The sequence below is a fragment of the Homalodisca vitripennis genome, chromosome 1 (assembly GCF_021130785.1).
Source record: "Homalodisca vitripennis isolate AUS2020 chromosome 1, UT_GWSS_2.1, whole genome shotgun sequence".
Taxonomy (NCBI): Eukaryota; Metazoa; Arthropoda; class Insecta; order Hemiptera; family Cicadellidae; genus Homalodisca; species Homalodisca vitripennis.
In genome coordinates, this window is record NC_060207.1 from 11,972,183 (window position 1) to 11,995,531 (window position 23,349).

General features: G+C 30.6%; 1 protein-coding gene across 4 annotated transcripts in view; it reads left to right on the top strand.

Annotated features, from left to right (window-relative positions):
- Positions 1–205: 205 nt before the first annotated feature.
- LOC124357217 (alpha-tubulin N-acetyltransferase-like) overlaps positions 206–23,349 on the top strand; it is a 40,580-nt gene continuing 17,436 nt past the window's right edge. The window contains exons 1-7 of one of the 4 annotated variants that reach the window (XM_046808783.1): positions 206–488; positions 9,426–9,575; positions 10,761–10,932; positions 15,984–16,131; positions 18,127–18,223; positions 18,626–18,692; positions 21,463–21,497. In XM_046808783.1, coding sequence (XP_046664739.1) covers positions 385–488; positions 9,426–9,575; positions 10,761–10,932; positions 15,984–16,131; positions 18,127–18,223; positions 18,626–18,692; positions 21,463–21,497 — 773 coding nt within the window. In that variant the 5' untranslated portion in view covers positions 206–384. Of the gene's footprint in view, positions 489–9,425; positions 9,576–10,760; positions 10,933–15,983; positions 16,132–18,126; positions 18,224–18,625; positions 18,693–21,462; positions 21,498–22,496; positions 22,547–23,349 lie in introns of all 4 variants that reach the window. The other 3 variants (XM_046808775.1, XM_046808792.1, XM_046808767.1) reach the window with 3 other exon arrangements.

Below are 23,349 nucleotides of genomic sequence, written 5' to 3' on the forward strand. Positions count from 1 at the left end.
ATTGTGTAACGATAGTGTAATTGACAATAAAATGTATTACTTTTATTTATTAGTCTTGTTTGTTTGTATTGTTTAGTCTTGTATATTCCTTTCTGAATTTAACGTTAGTTCTTACAGTGTCTACATGTTTTTTGAGAGGCATCATACTTAAAATGTAGATTAATTTTAGCCATGACTTTTGGCATCACTGGTCTGTACTCCCTAAAAAAGTCTGACGTTCATGTTTGTTGGGTTGGAATGGGAATGATTACTGATTATGGAAGAGTAGTAAAACTATTTTTAGATTAATTGTAGTTCTTGACATTTACTCCTACCATTTTCAAAAGTTTGATCCAAGTTAATACAAATTTATTGATTACTGTTTGAGAAAGTGCTTTGAAAGCAATGGAGTTTAGATTTAACGTGAATGACATTTTTAAAAGTACCATTTCTAAAATCAATCATGCGCTATTGCCTTCAGATTTTTCAGGAGACAGGAGGAATGCCTCGTAAGTTACTAATATTATGTAGTTGTTTGATAGTTGTCAATTTATCTTTATCACTAACCAATAATCAATACAGGGAGTAACATTTTAATTAATTGAGAAGTCAAACATCAATTGCTTTAGACATCATAGCAAATGATTAAACTTTAGTACTAAGTCATACAGAAAATTAACAAAAACCAGAATAATTCAAAGACTTATGTGGGCTCACTTAATTCATGTAACAGCCTTCTACATGTCAGTTCAAGCAATTATTGAATTTATATTGCTCATAATTTATTGGCTTTATAATAAACTGCATAGGATAATTAGCCTACATATAGAATACAGTTCCCTATCATATATCCAAAATATAATATCAAACCTAAATTATGAATGCAGCCTATTAACTGTAATAAAGAATTTTAATGAAAACGGCTCATACCTATTTTATTCAAATAATTAGTATTAGTTATTTTTTAATAACAACCTTCAAGTGCTGACTTGGGGATGCTGCTTTAGCACCCCCTGGAATAAGCCCCTCTCGGCCTTTGACGTCACAGCAGGGCGGTGCTAATTCAGCGCATGGTCATGGTCGAGGCCCCGAATTAACACCCCCCTGTTCCAAGGGGGTGCTTATTCAGCGCATGGACACGGCCCAGTCACTGAATTAGCACCCCCTAGCATTCAACTAGCAACACAAGCAGATTTATCTATATTACAACTGTAGCCTCGAAATTCAATGAACCTACAAGTACCTAATGATGAATTTGAAATGTACATTGTACAATAAAATATATAAAAGGTGTTTTATTATTGTATATTCTTATTTGTCTTTTACAGCTGATTTAATTTAATAGTAAATATAATAGTTTTTATCTCCATTTTTGTGATGCTCTAGGTTATAAGCTGCTATCTACGATTGTGTTGAAACTTTGGATAAAAGATGAAATAATATGTTTCTCAAATATATCTACTTTCTCTTCAAAATTGCCATACGACTTAATATTACATAATAATGCTCTGACTAACAAAGCAAATAGACCTTATGATTCCTCCCTCTCGCACTCATTGTCCTATTTTTGTAAAAGGTTTTCACTCATGACTTTACTTTCTGAATTTTTTTCTAAATATCGCTAACTTAATTAACAGAATTAATTAAAATCATATCTATAATTTAATCTTCTTCAGTTAATTCTTTCAATTAATATTTTTATAAAATTTATCAACACACTGATTAAGATAATAAGAACATAAACTTACAATTTTAAAATTTGAGTCTATGCACAGTTCATTAAAACCCATGTAGGCTCTTTCCCTTTAAGTTTCTTAATAAACAGTAATTAGACAGCAAAGTAAAAATAATGATAAAATGCTGTTTTTAGTTGTTTTTAATTTTAATTGGCTTTCTTAATTTCAATGTGTGGTTCATCCTTTTGAGATATAAGATTTTTGGTACTTTGGGATTATACCGACCACACCCAGACATGAATCGTTATTTCACATTTCGTTTCTACTGATTACTAGATTAGCGTAGAACAATATTTCGTCAATATAAAACAGGAATTGTCTTATCGCAAACCTCTCCCCATCCTCAGACAGAGGTCAAAGTCGAGCGTCTAGTAGATAACGTGATTGCAGAGTCTCGCCGCCCGTTCAGCTGGTGCATCGCTTTGTTGTACTTCCGTGTTTTACCTCTACATTTCTCCAAACACAAAAATTCAACAAAAACAAACATTTACCAAACTAAACTCTTTATTAAAAAAACACTAAAAACTTGTTTTTATTCTTGATCACATTCCGCCACCCAAAATGCGAGTGCCTCCGGCCATCAGCGCGGGCTTTGGCAGCACCTTCGGTGCTGCCCCGCGCTGATGTCGACGAAAGAAAAACATCCCTCGAGATAGTACCTATCAGTAAAAATATCAAATTCTAGAGGGGCTAATCAGAAATATAAATTGAATTGTAATGGAAAGGCAATTATGTACCGTGCAAATCACGTGATGCCGCGCGGTCTGCCGTAATCAGGATTCTCGAGAAAGATAAGATAACAGCGACAACAATAACGATCACAATACCTGGAAATGCTTGTAAGTTTGTAATTTTGTAATTGAAGAGTTGTTTTTTTTTCGTTCTATCATGTTTGTTTCTATAAATTTCTATTTTTGTGTTCTTCATACTAGTGTGGTCGGTATAATCCCAAAGTACCAGATTTTTTATTATTGTGTATTAGTTCTTTTATGTCAACTATATGACTACTATAAAAATTTGTATCATATAATATACCATAGTTTGTTATTTTTCCTCTTCAATATATGATATTTACTTCTGTACGTACAGTTATAGGTTGTTGTGAAAATAAAAGCTGTTTTTGATTTGATTTGACATTGGTTTATTTGGTTATTTTAGTTGGACTAAATACATTTTTTGGAGTAGTGCAGAAGGTAAAATGTTATTATGGTCTTTAATACACAGTTAGTCAAGTATATAGGCTGTGTCAGTTTTATTGTACAGGAATAATTGCTTATTGGATGTCCTCACTTAAATAGAAAATCTACTGATAGTCTAGTTAAGTGTATTTACTGAGCATTATCAGTGCAAGTTTAATGCAATTGAGAAAACTCAATGGATCATCTTTCTCAATATAATTAAAACAACGCTATTATATGAAGCCATAATTAAATTACATATTTAAATTAATAGCTCAGCGAAAATCTAGTGTTTTTTCTAAGTTAAATTATTTATAGTTAAAAAACTAATATTATTTTTTTTTACTTCCCGCTGTTTTCCGACAAACAATTCAGGCTCGTATTTTAGATAGAGTTCATTGTTAGAGTAACATTAAATATGTATTGAAACATAATAAATTGAGTACTGTAACATTAAATATGTATTGTAACATAAATATTTCTTTCAGTACATCTGCCTTTAGATGCAAAACAATTGTAATTTATCTTTTAGGCCTTCCTATGGATAAACCACCATATTTCCACCATAAATATTTAACCAAGACTTGGCAGGATTAAATTTATTAGGTTATAAGTTATTAACTTTTTAATCGAAATCAAAAAACACATACACACCGGCAGAGAAGTAACTCGGCAATGGAGATCTATATTAATGCATATATCAATAATGTCTGTCTTCACTTAAGCAATAATACTTTTAAAAATATGGTAATATATGTATTGCTACGTGTTTTAACATGGTTTGTTTCAACGTTTATATATTTTGTTGATTATATTTTAACTAACTGATATGGATATAACTGAATCCAATCAACTTCGCGAACATTATCGCCTTGCACAAACTCCTCTACAAACTAAAAACACAATGGAGATAGCAGATATTGATTTTTGTAAACATTACAAAATATTTTAATTTTTTGTCCAGTGTGTGTTTGAACCATACTATTTAAATTGGCCTGTCCCTAAAATCATTGATCCTTAGCCTTTAGACAATTTCACTCTTACAGTATTAAGTTTTCCTGAGTTTGATTGGTCTTCACAAAATTTTAAACAAATAGATAATTGTTTTTAAAGTGGTTAAGAGGTTGATAGAATGTTTGACCATGTATATTTACTATACATATCGGATTTAAGCAATATCAAGCGTGGGTTGTACCATGGTTTCAAATTGAATTTACTATAAAATAAAGTTGTATTTGAATGTCTAGATATCCTAATTTTTTTAATGTAAGCATATCGGATGCATAGTATTTTTCACAATAGGTACCAGTAATTAATTATTTGTTTTTTTAAATATTAAAGTCAAATCATAGCAATTAACAAATTGCAATATGGTTAGAGTTTTATTGTTTTATTCAGTAGGGGATGCTTATTCTTCACATCAACAAGAAATTGGCGCTCGCTGATTCAAGGGGGTGCTAAATCAGCACATGGTCATGGTCAAGGCGGTTAATTAGGACCCCCTTGAAGGGGATTCAAGATTCAAGATTCAAGATTCAAAAATTCTTTATTCGTACATAGTACAGCGTGTACATGAATAGTGTCAATAAGTTTTTTACAATATACTAATTAATCTATATGTCATTTAAAATTAAAATTATACAATGTAATAAGAAATAAACAATCCAGAAGCTTATATACATGAAATACTAAAATTACATACCAGGCATTCCCAATCTACCTTCCCTCCCAAAACTCATCAAGGGAGTACAGAGCCAGATTTATCAAATATATTTTTAACTCTTTTTTCATTTTAATAAAATTTTGTTCATTTATTATTTTTGTTGGTAGTTTTGTTAAAAATTTAAGGCCCATAAAATCAGTTCTTTTTTTGAAAAATTCTAGTTTGTGCTGAGGGACATTTCTTTTAAATCTAGTATTATAATGATGTAAAATTTTTGTAGGTTTTGCATTTCTCTCATTTTGTTTTATATATATCACTGTCTCATATATGTATAGACTGTAAACAGTTAAAATTTTGTGTTCTGAAAAGGGATACTTATTCAGGGCATGGACACAGCCACTGCGCTGATTTAGCACCCCCTTTCCCCCTTTTGTAACGTCAGTAGCAAGGGGGCGCTAATTCAGGCACACCACTATATTCACCTGTAGTGTTACACTTTTTTTGACAATTTTGCTAGCATATGTTAAACATAAGTTATCAGTATATAAAAATTAACAATGTGTAATCGTCAGTATACATTGTATATGCTCCTTGCTTATTGGATTTAATTCTGCAGTTATGTGGGTCTGATTATGCTTTCATTGAAAGCAAAAGGACTCACTAAAATAAAAGGTAATTATTGTAGAGTATGATTTTTAAATCAACGAAGTGTAACTTCAACATGTTATGTAACTTTTTCCAGCAAAATCTACAGAATAATAAAATTATAATTTCTTTCCATTGCATGTTGAAAAGTTGTAAACTGGTGTTTAGAGAAGAAAAAATAGCTGCAGTAGGCCTATAATAAGCGCCCAGTACAACAATTGAATCAGCTATTGATGTCTGAACTCAGCTGAAATGTCTAAACTATTCAATATAATCTATTGAACATTTGTCCTATTGAAATTCATAATTAATAATTGCCACATTTTTTTACAGAATAACTAATTTGCTTAAAAGTTAATTCAAACAGAGTAAAATGATTTGCGTCTTGAGTAAAGACAACGGCAAGAACAATGGTGTTCGCAATGATCTTGCTCCTATAAATCCAAAGTGTCCGGTTTGTAGTCAGGAGATGTAAACTAGGGTAATTGTCACATTAACAGCAAAATACGAGTTTCGCGTTATTAACTTATTGGAATCGTCCTACAAAACAAAGGTTTAACAGGGTGGAAATGAGAAATAACGAAGTTCTAGAACATAGAAATGGAACAACTGTTCACACGTGGAGTAATAATTCCAGGTTGTACATCCTCGTCGGGCGTCACGTGACCTTTTGTGACCATGATTCAACCTCGTGATGACGTCATCGGATGCGGCGCCATCTTTGCAAACGTGATCCAAATGAACAATGTTTTTCTTAATTTCGAGCCACCAATTAATTAGTTGTTATCGAGTTGAGACGAGTGCCTCTGGCCTTCTGCGCGGGCTTCGGCGCCTCCGGTGCGGGCCCGCGCTGATGTCAACGAAAGAAAAACATCCCTCGAGATAGTACCTATCAGTCAAATATCAAATTCTAGAGGGGCTGATCAGAAATATAAATTGAATTGTAATGCAAGGGCAATTATGGGTACTTTGGGATTATACCGACCACACCCAGACATGAATCGTTTGTCTGTGTTGTCATGTGTCGTGTTGTAATGCATTCTGGGCATTACAGAAAACCCATTACCAATTGATAATCATTGTAAGTTTCTAATTTTGTGATTAAAGAGTAGTTTTTTCATTCTATAATGTTTGTTTCTATAAATTTATATTTTTGTGTTCCTCATACTGGTGTGGTCGGTATAATCCCAAAGTACCCAATTATGTACTGTGTAAAAAAACAGATAATATTTACAGTTATCCAGACACAGCACACAAACAGAACATTAAAACATTAAGAACTTAACTATTTATGTGTATACCCTCTAAAATCATATTATTTGTCATTTGCACCCCGTAAAACCATATATATTTTTTGTTCAGGAGGATGAACAGAACACGATAATGTGAAATTCGTGATTTGCCAAGTCGGCCTTTAATCTTATAATTTAAACTAGAATTAAAGGTATATCCAATAGTGTTTTATTGCAAGAACAAAGTCAAAAGAAACACGTTAGAAAAAACCCACTTTAGAAGACTTTTTCACTATAGATTTAGTTTGATGAATATATTAACAATAATTTAATTTATTTTCAAAAGCAAAACCACTTTACAGAGTGTAACAAATTTAAGAAAAATACTGATATTAACAACAACAATATCAATATAGTAAAAACCTATAACGTAATTCAGTTTGTCATTATTGTTCCAAATTAATTGAAACAAAGTAAAATAATGTGAATGGTATTTGAGTATTGGCTGCAAGTAAAATGGCGATGTGTTGTGTGTTATGTGTATTGACAAGTGTCGGACACGTAAGTAGTAAAACGTTTGGTACACTTTATAACGGTTCATTGTCTAGATAGCTTTTATTCATTATTAAATTATTACTTTTTAAGATATAAAAACAGCCACACTGTAATGTAATTCGAAATACCTGTAATGTAATTTGGTTGGACATTTAGGTTTCAATTGTTGTGGTGGCCGCTTATTATACTGTAGCCGAAAAAATGTCTTTTCTTTCTCAAATTTAGCACAGCATAGCAATTTACTAAATTCACTTAAATACAACAAAAATCGAAACTATAAAAGATAAAGACAAATTTTTTGTGAATTTAAAATGATATGGCCCACAATAGCACTTTTAAAATTAGCAACAAAGTAACCTTTTTTAATTTTTATTGCTGACACATGTTCTGATCCTGAAATTTGGACTTATCTGAAAAATGTAATTTATTTTGAGAGTTACTGCAGCTAATTTGATATACTCCAGAATTTTTGTTATAATCATGTTGTTTTGTAGTTTGTTTAGCTTTTTATTAACACTATTCAAACCGTTATTTCTTATTATATGACTTATGTTACATGTATATTTTATAAATGCTTTTGTGTTGCTTTATTAATATACACAAGCATTAATGTCAAATAGTGCAACCTGTATGAAATCTAATTTTACAGAAAATCTTTTACAAACAGGTCACAACTATTCAAGTATGGAAGAAAACATAAAAATTATTGAGTTTCCAAAAATGGAGAAAATTATATTGTAAAAAAGAGTCACACTGTTATTTATATTATAAAAAATTCTAGTAATATGTTAAATACAATGCACGTCAATAAAAATTCCAATATTTGAACAAATATCAAAATTAACAAAGTAATCCTGGAAGTAAACTTTACATACAAAGATTTATAGCTTATTACATTTATTACCCACACGTGGTATTATTTAATTTGTTAATAGTTTATTTTGATTTTGTGTTACCTTGACCATGGCACACATGTTATAAATAAAAATGGTGAAAAGGTACTGTATTGTGCTACTTATTTTTTTAATACATAGATTATAGTAGTATTTTGCAATATGTTTGAACTGTTATAGTAGATAGAATCTAAGGCTCTTGACAGTATTTAGCAGAATAGCTTGTCTTGTTTGATCAATAACTGGATTCAACTGCTTCACGATTCAAACAGAATTACACACCGTATCTTATGTCCAAGTTAAATACTAATATTTACATTTTTATTTTTAAATGAATTATCATTATAAAGCTATAGCACACTTACATTTTAAACTCAACTTAAACACAACTCTTATCATCGTTTGTAAGAAAGTATTAGCAGTAACTATGGGGTTTATTGTTATATTTTAAACTCAACTTAAACACAACTATGTCATCGATTGTAAGAAAGTATTAGTAGTAACCATGGGGTTTATTGTTATATTTTAAACTCTGCACTTAACATAACTCTTGTCATGGACTGTAAGAAAGTATAAGTAGAAATCATGGGGTTAATTGTTATATTTTAAACTCTGCACTTAACATAACTCTTGTCATGGACTGTAAGAAAGTATAAGTAGTAATCATGGGGTTTATTACTATACTTTAAACTCTGGACTTAAACACATTTGTGTCATCAATTGTTGAAAGTATAAGTGTAACCATGTGGTTAATTACTTGAATATGTTTCTGTTGTTGCGTTATAATATCACATCATTAGATTATAACCAGCCGTTATTAAAATTATTTTTAAATAAGTATTTAAATAGAAGACCTATGTTAGTAAGTTACTGGTATTGTATATTCTGTATTCAGTGACAGATCCAGGGAGGGGGCATGGGGGCCATGTCACCCTCTGAGATTTTGTGTTTTTGTGGGGAAAACGTAATCATTCTCGTATTGTAACCATAAACAATAAAATTAATTTAACTTTAAGAAATAAATGAATTTTAATTAAGAGTAAAGAGTCCAAAAATGTTATTTTTATTGTATGGAAATGCAACATTTCCTTCTTTTAACATTGGTAAACTAAAACTCGGGTGACACCTTCCGAAATTAGGACTAGACCTGCCTTTGACTGTATTTACATTCAACTTAAATTTGCAATTTGTCACATGTATCAAGCATACAATTTATTTGTTACGTTTACTGTTCAGGCTGTATTAAAATATTTTAAGAATATTTTCTCTAAATAAACCTCTATTTGTCTATTTTCGGTGGTGGTTACTGTTAAATATGTTTTTCACCAATTAAACTCTACCCTTAAATATGTTTTTCACCAATTAAACTCTACCCTTAGATATGTTTGTCACCAATTAAACTCTACCCTTAAATATGTTTTTCACCAATTAAACTCTACCCTTAAATATGTTTTTCACCAATTAAACTCTACCCTTAGATATGTTTTTCACCAATTAAACTCTACCCTTAAATATGTTTTTCACCAATTAAACTCTACCCACAGGCACAGTGCAGCCCTCGTTGCTGACATCATAGATGCCATGGGCTATGCTTCAGCTAAAGCTCAGGACCTACAACACCCGATCACAAGTGCGGACAAGCTGAGAAACATCGATCACACCGTGTATCTCATGATCGAGCCTGGGGATAATGAGTAAGTTCATTCAAAATAATAAGAAAGTGACTGATTGCGTACTGAGTTTAGGTTTATCTTAACACCAAAATGACTGTAGAGCTGTGAACTGTCGTGACAGTTCAAATGGTCTATTCCTTTTTGAAAATTCTTCGTATAACGGATTAAATGATTCCGCTATATAACAATTTTATACAACATAAATACATTTTTCCTATTGAGTTACAAATTTATATTATAAATATTAATGTAAAATGTCATTGAATTTTGATTTTGCACTAACTTTTAGGATCTTATTTCAGAGTGGAGAGTAATAATCATACTCTTGTTTAATCCAAAACGGCTAGCTAACAAATAGTCTTGATCCAAAAAAATAGACCTATTTCTGTGAAACTGTACATATAACAAACACAGTATAGCTATATAAACATTGATTTGTTTTTATAATTTTTAATAATAGTAACATTTGTAAAAGAATTAGAAATAGCAATTATATAAAAGAATGAATCTTTTACACAATACCAATACACTTTGTGTGTATTTAGCCAATTGGAGTACTATTAATTAATTGATATCTGTTATAAAAACAGAAATTATAATATAATAGAACTGATCTTTATTTAAAGCGTTGGATGATTGGCAAACAATGATTTGTAAGTATAACATGATTTCGTATATTTGCTATCTTTTGTTTAAAATTTGCTAACGACGATGGAAGGTTTGAAAGAATAATGGAGTTTTGGACATTTGCCATATTTATATTATGTTAGTTTTATACAATTTGTAACATATAATGATGGAAAATGTTCTAAACCCCAATATTTCCTATTTTTACTATATCATATGTTATAATAAAATTAATTTCACGTTACAAGGACTGATACATGTTCTCTTCTTCAGCTGTTAAAACCTCACACATTCTGTAAGTTCAAGCAAGAACATCAATAAATAATGGTGATAAACATACCACAAAGTCAAGCATCTGTTTCATCATTTTTATGTTAAGTTCTGGATTTGTTTCTAACTTATACGTAAAAGTTAAACTTACTACCTAGAAATCTTTCGTCACTATAAGATGTGTAATACTACTTTGTTTAATAAAATGTAATTTAATTATTGCATTCATACTTTATAAAATTTGTATGTTATTGAAAAAGAATTATTACTATATTAATTTAATTTTGCTTATAATGAATTTTATTCTAGTGGTAAAGGGAGTGTTGTTGGACTATTGAAGATTGGCGTAAAGAATTTATTTCTGTTTGATGAAACTGGAATGGTACATGAGATGAAAAGTCTATGCATCCTTGATTTTTATGTCCATGAATCAAAGCAAAGAAGTGGGTATGGAAAGAAGCTCTACGATTATATGCTGCATGTAAGTTGAATTGTTTATTGTACTAAAACGTTTGAATGATTAAAGAATGTAAATATGGTCTCCCCACCATATAGTCAGGCCCAAACATTTTATGTTTTTTAGGTTTTACATACAGAATTTTTGTCATCTTATAACCTTTTAATCATTATTGTTTCTCTTTAATATTCAGTTAATTGTTCTATCAGTCTGTTTTTTCTTAATTTAATGATATATTCGAATTAAAAAATCTAATAATACGGTTAGTTTTGTTTACATGGTTTATGACAGGTTTTTAAAAACTATGCAAGTTAGTACTGCTATTAACCTTTTTAGTGCGAAGCATTTTTGACGGGGTGGTGCTGTCATTGCCAAGCATTTATGACAGGTCACCTCTCTCAGTGCCAAGCACTCTTTTCATGTTTGTGTAGTCTTCAGCCAAATAATTCATAACTTAAAAATATTAATCATAATGTACAAAACATGATGAGATGAATAAATGTTTTTAAACTTTGGAAGAAAAATTGTAATTTTATGATCTTAAATTATTCGTATGTATCTTATTGTTCCTTATTTATATAGGAACAAACATTCCAAATTTCAACAAGTATATGTATAGCTGAATTATGATTTTTTTTGTATAACTTGGTTTTTATGTTTTTAAGTTTGGTATTTGTGTAGTGTTCCACAGCATAATTACAACTTTTTCAAAAATAAATGTTATGATTTTTGTTTTATTGCGTTGGGGAAAAAGTAGAATATGACATAATATTTATTTGGATGATAAATTAAGTTAAAAACTTTAAACGTTATACAACAAACATTTAATTTTATTACTCGTTGATGAAGAAGAATTGTAATTTTTTATCTTAATACATTTTGTATGCAACTTTTTCATTGTTGCCTATGTAAGTAAGAACAAGTAGGAACTTTGTAAGAAACTTTGTAATTTTTTTTTACAAAGTTTCAAAAAATTAAGTGTCTATAATACTATAACTTTTCTTACATATTAGTACAAAATATTAAAAATCTACACTCACGCTCACATAAAAGTTGTCTCTCATATTTGGCAATGCTTTTACCAGTTGTAAAAAATTAAATCTAGAGGGTTAAACTATGTTTATTTGACTTATTATATATAAAAAGAGACCAAGTACAATGCCATATCTCAACATATTTGAAAAGACGATCTAGCCAGCCCTCTGCACTTTTCGGAAAACCCCTGCAGACCAATCACATCGACTCTTGGCACTCAAAGGATTAACCCTTTCACTGCCAACGTCCTGTTTTAAGGACGTTGTAAAACTATACCTAAACTGCCAACGACCTTAAAACCGGACGTCGGTAATCTACGCCTAAACTGCCAGCGTCCTTTTTTCCGGACGTTCGTAAAATAATTAATTAATAATATAGAAGTTCACATAATTGTCTTTTATTTGTGTTTACTGTGTTCAGAATGAAGCACAGAATACGTAACACATGTTGTAAAGTAATATTCTATTAACTCATTGCGGATCAACGACGTGAGGGTGACGCGGAGCGAGGCGTGGACCAAAAGCACAATGACGTGACCCTCACGCGGATGACGTGGTACGGATGACTCATTTGTTTTGAACGCTTATCGGTGTTATAAGCCTCGGAGATATTTATAGTCTGTTTTCCTGGTACTCGTCCACAAATACTTCCCTCGTTATCGGCAATAACGTTATTATTTGCGACAAATAATTTGTCTGAGGCGTACAGTCGTGGCGTTCGATTTTCCTTTGCCTCGTGTGCGTGTACGTAAATGAAATGGGTGACAATTTACGATCACCTGAATGAGATAGACTATTATTAGAAATTGGAAGTGATAAAATTGATGTCGATAGTGTTATTGAGGATGGAGACGGTTCTATCACGCGTATTTGTCCACGTTTTCATAATTACGCGGATACTAATGTTGACAGTGACAAGCGGGCTATCACACTAAAATCCACTACTACGACAAAAGACAGTCTCAATACAGTGTAAATATTAGATTAGTTGTTTCTTGAAGTGACAGTTTTATTACAACATTTTTTTATTGTGTAAAACATTTGATCCGTCCTACATCATGCAGTTACAACACGCAAAAAAACGTTAGTAAAAATGTTACGTACCTGTATTTTTACATTTTTTATACTATAATATGACAAGAATGATTGTAAATAGCCTAAGAAAATATTCTAAGAACTATTTTTAAGTTGAAAAGAATAATAAAACAGTTTAGAATAGTTGAATAAGACAATAACTTGGTGAAGCAGTTGTTACAGTGTGGTTTTTCAGATTGCCTTTAAATTTTGTGAGTTTGTAATAGGTCATAAAAACACTCATAAAAACTATAATTTTAAAGATATTTACATAGTTTCTTTTTTAATTTGCTTAAAATAGTATTGAGCTTCAAAATAAAACACTTTAATTTATATTGAATGAAGTTTACAAAATATAATCTCAAGTCAAACTAAAAAAAAAAAATTTTATATAAAAGGTAAGTACATATTTTGTTTCAAAAATATTATAAGTTCCTGAATTGCACATTTAGCTATTGTATTAAATACTACATTTCTTGAGGAAAAAAACAAAGCATTATTTAGCTTTCAATGACTATAAATAGCAAAGCTATGAATTTTTATGTGAAACATTGCAAAATGTCCAAAATTGGCCTGGCAGTTTGGGTACATGCCCATGATGAACAGCCTGGCAGGTTGGGCGCATGTAGTAACAAAATTGTCTGGCAGTAAAAGGGTTAATATAAAACATACAAATTTCAAAATTATATTGTCTTATTTTATTTGTATATTAGCTGACCATTTAGATCAGTGGCCACTTATGCTAGCTATTGTTGGAATAATCAGAACTTCCTCTTCCATTCATGGAATTGAGCTTTGGCTTTTGTTAGCCTTTAGAGTTGGACTCTGCAAAAAGTTTGACTTTTATTATCCCATAAACAGTATTTTGGATCAAAGTCAAAGTCTTTATTGCACATTACATTTGAACATTATTACAATTTGTAATACAAACAGGTGCATTGTCATAATTTAATAAACAATGTTAAATTTAAAAGTAAAACAGTGGAATTTCCTAAAAGTAAGACAGAAGTATTCAACATACACACTTATTATGCTTGTGCATGTGCTGGGATGTTTAAATAAATTTATTTATTTAAAATATAATTGTCTTGTCATTTAATATCTCATCTGTACTATAATAGGCTTTTTTCAATAATATTTTTTTAATACATTTATGAAATTGAGCTTCTTCAAGATGTTTTAATGGTGTTGGCAAACTATTGTACACACGAATACCCATATATAAAGGACTTTTCTCTAATAAGGTAGTTTTATGAATTGGAAACAACAAAAGATCCTTATGTCTGGTGTTATAGGTATGCTGGTTTGTGTATGAACTATAAATATTTGGATGTTTGTGGACCAGATTTAAAATGTCCAATATGTATAAACATGGCAGTGTAAGTATTTTTGCTTTTTTAAATATAGGACGGCATCTTTCTCTGAAGTTTGCTCCCATCATTGCTCTTACCACTGCTTTTTGTGCCATGAAAACTTTTTTAAAATCAGGAGATGATCCCCATATTACTATACCATACTTAAGAATTGACTGAATATATGCAAAGTATACAATTTTACATGTGTTTATAGATACGGATTCTACTAAAATCTTCATTGCAAATCGGAACGAACTCAATTTGTTTACAAGGTGGTTTACATGGCATTTCCAATTTAAGTTTTTGTCAATTTTGATACCTAAAAATTTGTGAGAGTCCACTAGATTTAATCCAGAATTTTCTAAGAAGCTATTACCATTGTTACTAGGTCTGAAATTTATTATATTGGTTTTAGTTTGATTTAACAGAAGTCCAGTAGAATTAAACCAATTTTCTAACAACTGAAGAGTTCTTGTTATAGATTCCTCCATATTGAAAAAGTTTTTTTCTGTAATAAGAACTAGGATCTAGCTACTAGTAAAGTTAAATAGTGGGCTCCTTGCAACAAGCTGTATCAAGATTGGTTGATTCAATTGTAGGGTCTGATAGAAGATAGAAGTCATAAAGTGATTTAGTGATCACCCCTAAATGGACAATTGTATAAATTTTGTGAGTTTAGCCATATGAATTTGATTTTTGTTGTAAAGTTTAAAGAAAATAATGTGAACCACATTAAAAAGGTTAAAGTGAAGTTGCTTCCATGTTACAGCTAAAATATGAATAAATATTGAATATCAACTGACATGTAGGATAATTTAAAACTGTACACAGTATAAAACTTGATGTTTAGATGATTATTGATGTGCATATTTGTAGTATTCTATACAGTACATCAAATTGCATTTACAATTAAGGTGATGTTACTTTAAGGTCAGAAATTTATGACTTTACTAGTCACTAATTTCCAACCTTGCGTAAAGGTTTTTGATCCTTTTAATTTGTGTGATTTTTATTCATCCTAATCAGTATTAACAATGACAGTGATATAATTTGCACTAAAGTTTGAGAAACCTCAATTTATTATATTTTTTCTTTAATTTATGCAACAGTACTATACCGCTCTGTGGTCTGTTATCATTACCCCTGTACGTCCCATAATCTCATCTTTCTCTATTCCTTCGATAACTCATCTTGCACAAACTTCACGAACTCATGAATGTTGTATAATATTGGAATGCATAGAATCATTTGATATTTCTACTTCAGTAACGACTTTCAACCTCAAGGCTCTGGTCCTCTTCAGTTAACTAATAACTGATTCAGTAGTGTTGGAGCTTAGGCCTAAACCTTTTACAGTTTCTTATACATATACGTAATTGTCTTAACTGGGTGTGCAATCTCAGATGAAATCTCATAACAAATCAATACAACATAACAATAGGACTGTCTAAGCCTATACATTCACCAAGGCCACTAACAATAAACAAAATTGTGGTATTTTTATTTAAGTACTTGATAGATAAACAGAATTCAAAATGGTTTGCTTAATCACTATTTTGACTACTGGTTGTACCTGGTAGAAATAATTCCCTTGTGTTCTTTCTTATTTCAGGATAAAGATATTAGCCCATGCAAGTTGGCAATTGACAGACCTTCAGAAAATTTCCTGTCCTTCCTCTACAAACACTATGGGCTAGCAAAAATTTATCCTCAGACCAACAATTTTGTGTTGTTTGAAGGTTTTTTCGGTAACAATACAGGTAATTAAACAATAGTTAAGTATTCTAAGAATAGGTTGGGGTGGGGAGAGAGGCATTTGTTAAGTTTAACCCTAGAACTGGCAATGGTGTCACTGTACTGGCGGCTCTATTTTAACAGCCTCGCAGATGTTTTTTTATAATGTATCTATTTCATAACTGTTGGTCCAAATATAAACTATTATATATCAATGTATTTACAACTATATGGTAAATAACAATAACTTATTGTTTCCATGTAAACAAATTTTTGTTTTTATTACAAAATGTAAGAAAAATGATTTTGGAAATGATTTTTGTAAATATTCCGTTGTTTAACTGCTTAGCAATAAGCTTTACATCAAAACTGTAAATGTAAAACCTATTCAAAATTTTGTCCTGATTCCAAAAATATATAATTATTGTAACTTTAAACTCAAAACGTATGTGTTACAGGGCTGTGTATGAAAAAGCTTGTGTAATTACTTATCTTCAAAAATGCTTAGATTTCTAAATAATTATTATTGTTCGTGGGTTTACATAATCTCAACTGAAACTAAAACTATAACATAAGAAAGCTAAACAACAATAATAACAACACTAAAACACTATAAAATACAATTTCCACAAATACTATTGGATTCGTAACCTCAAACACAAAACCCGGCACTTGTTTACAGTTTCACAACAACTGGGTTGACCCGTACTACGTTCACGTCAGCTGTCCATAGAGAACGATGTTTTATGGTAAACAAAGAAGACAATAATCGAAGTAAGAACAGTAAATCGGTACCAAAGTTAATGCTCTTTCAGAATATATATAAAATAAAAATCATTTATATGACCTTAATTGCCTAAAATTTCAATAACTGTACATATCTACTTTGGCGACGAAAATTCGTTTCATACCAGCTGGAGGGTTAAAATTAACATTAGTTATTAGCTCAATTTCCAAAAAAAAAAATAAGCTCATAAAGAACAGCTGTGATGTAAATATATGTGAGCCTCCAAATAAAAATATAAGTAAATATACACTCATGGTATGATGAAGTGGGATGTTACATAGTTTACATTGAGTAAGTGAATAGGATTGTGCAATTGATTTTGGATGTCTAAAATGTGTTTTATTTTAAATTCATAACTAAGAAAACTCACATGAATACAAATAAAGTATCAACATTTTTTACATTCTATGTGAGTTTACAAGAGTTTAAAGTAGGAAATACAGGCATTTTTTAATCAGGCCCAAATAAAAACGGATGAAGATAAAAATGTAAATTTTGTACGGCGTTTATATGAGTCATGGTATCAGAGTGACGTGTTTTTTTATTTCATTAATACAAAATTATTTACAAACACGTCTTTTATTCAATAAAAAAATGTAATTTTCTTGAAGTTATAAAGGCTGCAGTATAATAATAGGCCACCACCACAATAGAATCATAGTATATCCTTAAAAACAGTAAACAGTAACTAAATTTTAAACTGTTTTATTTATTAAATTTTATAGGCACATATAACAGATAGTTTTTATATAATGTGATTCGTGTCAACATTTTTGTTTATATAGTTTAGATAATCATAAATATGGTTCTATTGTGGTGGTGGCCTCTTATTATACTGCAGCTGTTATAAATGCATTAGCTGAGTCTTATTGTCCTTGAAGATGACATCGGACTTATTCACAAATTTCTAGTTCCCCTCCTTCTCTTCTGATAAAAGCATGGTAATCATCATTCAAATAAAAGTAATTTTTGGTTTGAAATAATACAATGACTTAGTAGAAGCCATCAGCTGTTAATATTTCATGGCATCAGTTTTAAAAAACTCAGTATTTGACAATTTGTGTCGCACATGTGGTAAGACTTAAGTGACCGACTTAATTCATTGCATACAAAACATGTGTCAATTGGTTAATGTATTTAAATGTTAGGTTATGTAAATACTGTACAATCCAACAAAATTGTGTATAAAAGTGTTTTTATTTCATATAAAATTTATTCATTTTTTGTTCCTTAGCTTCAACTGTGTCCAAGAAGTCATACAGTAGCCAGAATACTCCAAGTCACAATGAAAAGAATGGTCATGACTGCTTTGACAACTCTTCTGTAACAAGGTAAATCCAATTTTAAGAATTTTTAATACAATTTTTGGAATAGCTTTCTCGTATTAAAGATCATGTGGTGATTCAGTAGGCTATCAAGTTTGTAATATTTTTAATTTTATAATATGAACTAAAATACTAGACTATTTTTCTTTTTGCCTACTACTACAAGACACATAGATGAAAATATTTAATTCTATATTTATATTTTGTCAGTATATAGTACAGTATATCTACATTGACATAAGTAATATCAATAAGGACGTCAAATTCAATATACATTCTATTACACTTGAATCATGTAAAAGAGTTTAGTAATTAACTTTATTAACTAAATGTTAGCTTTATAACCTTATTGATATTAGAATTATTCTTTAAATTTGATTTATTTTAATAAATAATGTTTTTTTTCAGTACAACATACAGTCCAAATTCATATGGCAGACACAACGCTGTGAAGCCCAATGATACCATGGGCAAGGTATGATGTATTGTGTAATGTAGAAGCTCTCATGTATTCATAGTTTAATGTTAACTAAATTTGTGACTTAATTAAGTATTCTTAATTTTTCTATCCCATTTATTTAATTTTATTTATAAAGTGAAAATATTTCATGCTTTTTTATCATATAGTCTTGTAAAAGTTTTGGCATGCTTGGTTTTTTATATTAGCAAAGTTGTATTGTATCATTTACCATTCATATCATCAGTAATTTTTATTCCTAAGAGTTTCAGATTTAGTTGGATGGTAACATGAACCCCTTGTAGTACACTCTGTTCTAGGAATGTTCTCTTAGAGTTTGTTGATGTAGTAGTGATTGATATCTTTCAATTGTAATTGATTATGAATGATTGGGAAGTATGTAGGATCAGGGCAGGTATCCAAATGTGGCCCAAGGCATTGGCTGTGGATCAACGACAGGGATGCTACAGGTCAGGGAAGTCAGGGAAAAGTCAGGAAAAAAAAACAGGACTGGAAATCAAGGAAAAGTCAGGGAATCCGGTCTCAAGTCAGGGATAAGTCAGGGAATTTCGACGTTGGTCAGGGAAAAATATAAAATCCCTTTACACAAATAAACTTACTGCCGCCGCGCCCACTAATTACTTATGGTGCAGTGTTCAAAAGTATTTTACTTCTGTGTTGTAAAAGATCATTTAAGTCAATCTTTTTGTACGTATTAAACTGTGTTCACTTTATTTTTTGCTTTTTTATATTTGCCACCCTGTTAGCCTCAACACCGCTTTTTTCCACCCATTAATTCCAAAAACCCTGGGGATTGCGTCGAAAAAAGTCAGGGAAAAATGAAAAATTTGGTCTGGAAATCAGGGAAAAGTCAGGGAATTTCATTATTGGACTCCTGTAGCAACCCTGAACTAAGGAGTATTCATCATCACAATATTTTCCTAATCGTGAAGATCATAAAAACATAATAGTATAAGTCAAGTTGTTCAAATATAATAAAAGGTTTAGCTCTGAATGCTGAATATTAAATTTCAAATCTAATTTAAATGCAGCCATGTCTTTAAACTGTGACTATATGGCGATAGTATTGAACTGTCAATTATGATAGTATCCTTATTGATGATAGTCTTGCTTAAGTATATAACCAAGCTTAAACATGCATAAGTTAAAGAACTTTTTTTAAACAAAATATTCGTGATATAATCAAAGAAACTGATTCAGAGAACCCTCTTTGGTAACTTGAGCAAGTCTCCCTTCTCCCCATGACTGAGCCTGAATATTACATTAGAGACATTACATTTTAAAATTAGACAAATTTTGTCACAGCAGTTTTAACATTGTCATGTAAATATGGAAGTGTATATCTGAATGAAATTACAAAACCGATTTCATTCATTATCATATATCTTAACCCTTTAAGTTCTCAGTTTTCAACGATATTGGTATTGGCTACTACCAATATTTTTTTGGGTCAGAGGTGATCCTAAATCAGCGCAAATGTAGCGTGTTTCCCCCCAAATATGATCAACTTAGTGATATCTTCATTTACGAAACTGCCATCAGAATCTCCTGATTCACCCCGTCAGATTGTGGTTGGTAAATTAAGTCCTCATCCCGATCACCATTATTCTCAGTAAGGTTACACACTGTTGAATACCTAATCTTTAACAACGCATCCGGACAAACCTAAAATCAATAAAACATTTTTATTATTATTACAAGTAATTCTTGCCATACCGACTAAACTACAATCAAATAGAAAATAAAATCAACTTAGAGTAGCAACTTCAAAAACACAATTGAAAAAACTAGAAAACAACATTTTATTTCTAGCGCCCGGATAAAACTTCACTATGTGCTTTCGTGATAATTCCTTAGTTTACCATCAGATAGCAGTAGCAATTAAACAACACTACCTTGGATTTTTAGTAGTTCAAATAAACACTACTATAGACCATTGAGTGAGTTTAGGCAGAAAGATCATTAGATAAGTCAAAATCACAACTAAAAGAAAAAAGGATATACTTGAGAAGAAATAAAATGACATTGGATATAAATCAAACATATTTATCATTTATAAGTAAATTGTACGTTGAAAATTTGATCTAGTCAGCCATTACATTCCTGTGTATTAGTTATATTGTTAAAACGTTTATTTGGAATATCACATTATACACGTGATACTAATCGTCGTTAAGTTACCTACTATTGTAAACTATACAAAGTAATCATTACAAACTAAAAAATTACATCTATTTCATGTACACATTATTAAGATTTCGTATATGACTATCATTTTGAAATGTACAATCTTAAAACCTTTTCTATTCTAAAAACTATACTCCATAAAATAACGAGAAAAATGTGTAAACTAATTGAATAGTTATTGTACTATTACCTTTTCTCCAAACCCTTGCACTTTGAAGTAAGAGTTTACTTTCGATCATATTACTATATAACATGTTATTTCAATCTAGAAATTTTGGATATATGAGATTTAATTACTTTTTATGGCATTTCATATGATATTACTGAAAAAATCTTTAAAATATTCTAAATAAAAAAATTGGATTAAACTTAAGCTGTTTAAAGACTTTTTCACATAAATATATGTTGTACTGTTTTTATTTTGTTTGAATGTTAAAACAATAATGTAATATTTATAAACATTCTGAATTTTGTTGCTTAAAAAACTATGATGATTTGTTGGATAGTTGCTGTGTTTAATAGTTTTCCAAAAATATTTACAAAATAGACTATGGTCTTTAATTTATGCATATGACTTTAGGAAATGGCCACGACACTTGGAGGGATATTGATGCAGTGAGTTTTTAAGAAATTGAATCACGAGTTTGTGTGTTTTTATCTAATATTCATCCAGTAGACATTTAACTCCTGTTGATACCATCGCTGTGCAGTTGTATCTTAGATTTGGTTCAAGTCCCAGTCAGTCCCATTTGTTTAGACTGTTGTCAGTAGGAACAGCCAAAAGATTGCTGGTTTACTTCAGAGGCGCTTCAGCTTCAGGATATCTGAGACGAGGCTGTATTCTAAAAGTGACTCAAGATTTAATTACACATCAATTTCTGCTTGGTGTTTTAGGTGCTTTCTTTCAAATCATTTTATGGTAGTTTTTTATATTTAAAACCGTACCTGTAGTATTGAGGAAGTAAATGTTTCTTTGAAACATAGGCAAGGATCTTTCGTATAATTTGTAAGCTGTTTCCAGTTCTTTGCTAGGTGTGTAAATTCCTAAGTAGGTGATGAATCAGGGATTGTGGAGGAAAGAGCATTTTTCCGGACATTTGCCATTGTTCAATGATACAAAAAATTAGTAACACTACGTTTCAAGATCTGCAATCTGATCTCTTCTTCATGTAAATAACTAAAGTAAGACATAATCACAAACTAGGTTAGAATAAACAAATCATACCAGAGTGTTGTGACACGCGTAAGTCAGGAATCACAACCATCATGTTATGTGTCAACTTCGCTAACTCTAAAAAATATGCACTTAATAATAATAATGTTATAATGATATAATAATAATTATGTCTTAGGTTAGTTATTTACCTGAAGAAGAGATCAGATTGCAGATCTCGTTGTTGATTTTTTATATCACTGAACAATGGCATATGTCCACAAAAATCCTCTTTCCTTCACAATCCTTCCATCGTCAAAAACAAACTTCAAATAAAAAATTAGGGATGTTAATTAATTTTTAACAGAAGAATGTACAGTATACTTGGCCTGAAGTATAGATGTCATTATAATTGATTTATTGAGTGAATAACTAGAGTTCTTGACCATATTTGATTACAGATAATTGGGCAAGGACTGCCTAGTACGACCCAATCGCCGACAAGGAGTGGGTTGGTATTTTTGATAATGGCATGATAGGCATTGTCTTTTACACCTAGCAGCACACGCACCTAGCATGTTGTACATACAGTCATAGTGAGTAGTTTGCTTCTGTTTTGTCGGCAGCGGACGTCAGTGGTGTTATTTTAGAATTTTATCAATAGATGGGCTTTAAATGTGGAGTTCTGTTCGCTTATTATTTTTGTTATAGGTAATGATATACGGTAATAGGTATTTTTGTCTGAAGGGGTTCAGCTTTCGAATTTATAAAAGATACACCTTTGTACAGTTTGAGTGTTGGTGGAAAAAGTAATATTCGTTTTCTGACTTATAAACTTTTTATTCAGGGTTTCATGATTATTGAAATACGAGTTATGTTACGGTTAACTTGTTAAGTACATAAAATGTTAATTTTTCCGGCAAATATTTAAACACTTCAACAACACTAAGGCATCTTATCAGTTCTGACTCGTTTCTACAGTACTGGGTCCCCACTTATTTGTGTGATAAGGTATTCGCATAGCCATTTTGTCCATAAAGACAGGCAAAATAAAGCCAAAAAGAAAAAATCCTCTCCTTTCTTTAAAATATGGAATAAGGAGTTATTAATTGTAAAAATTGATCCAAAGAGTTTCTTGTAATTAAATCTTTGTGAATATTGGTTTTATTTAGCAAGTTGTTGGTAATTTGTTAGTTAGTGGTGAATGGCAATGTACACTGTTTATGGATAATTATATGCATGCTTTCAATCATGTACCTAGCATGAGTAATTATTGAAATGACAGTCAAATACAAATTGTATTATGCTTAATTT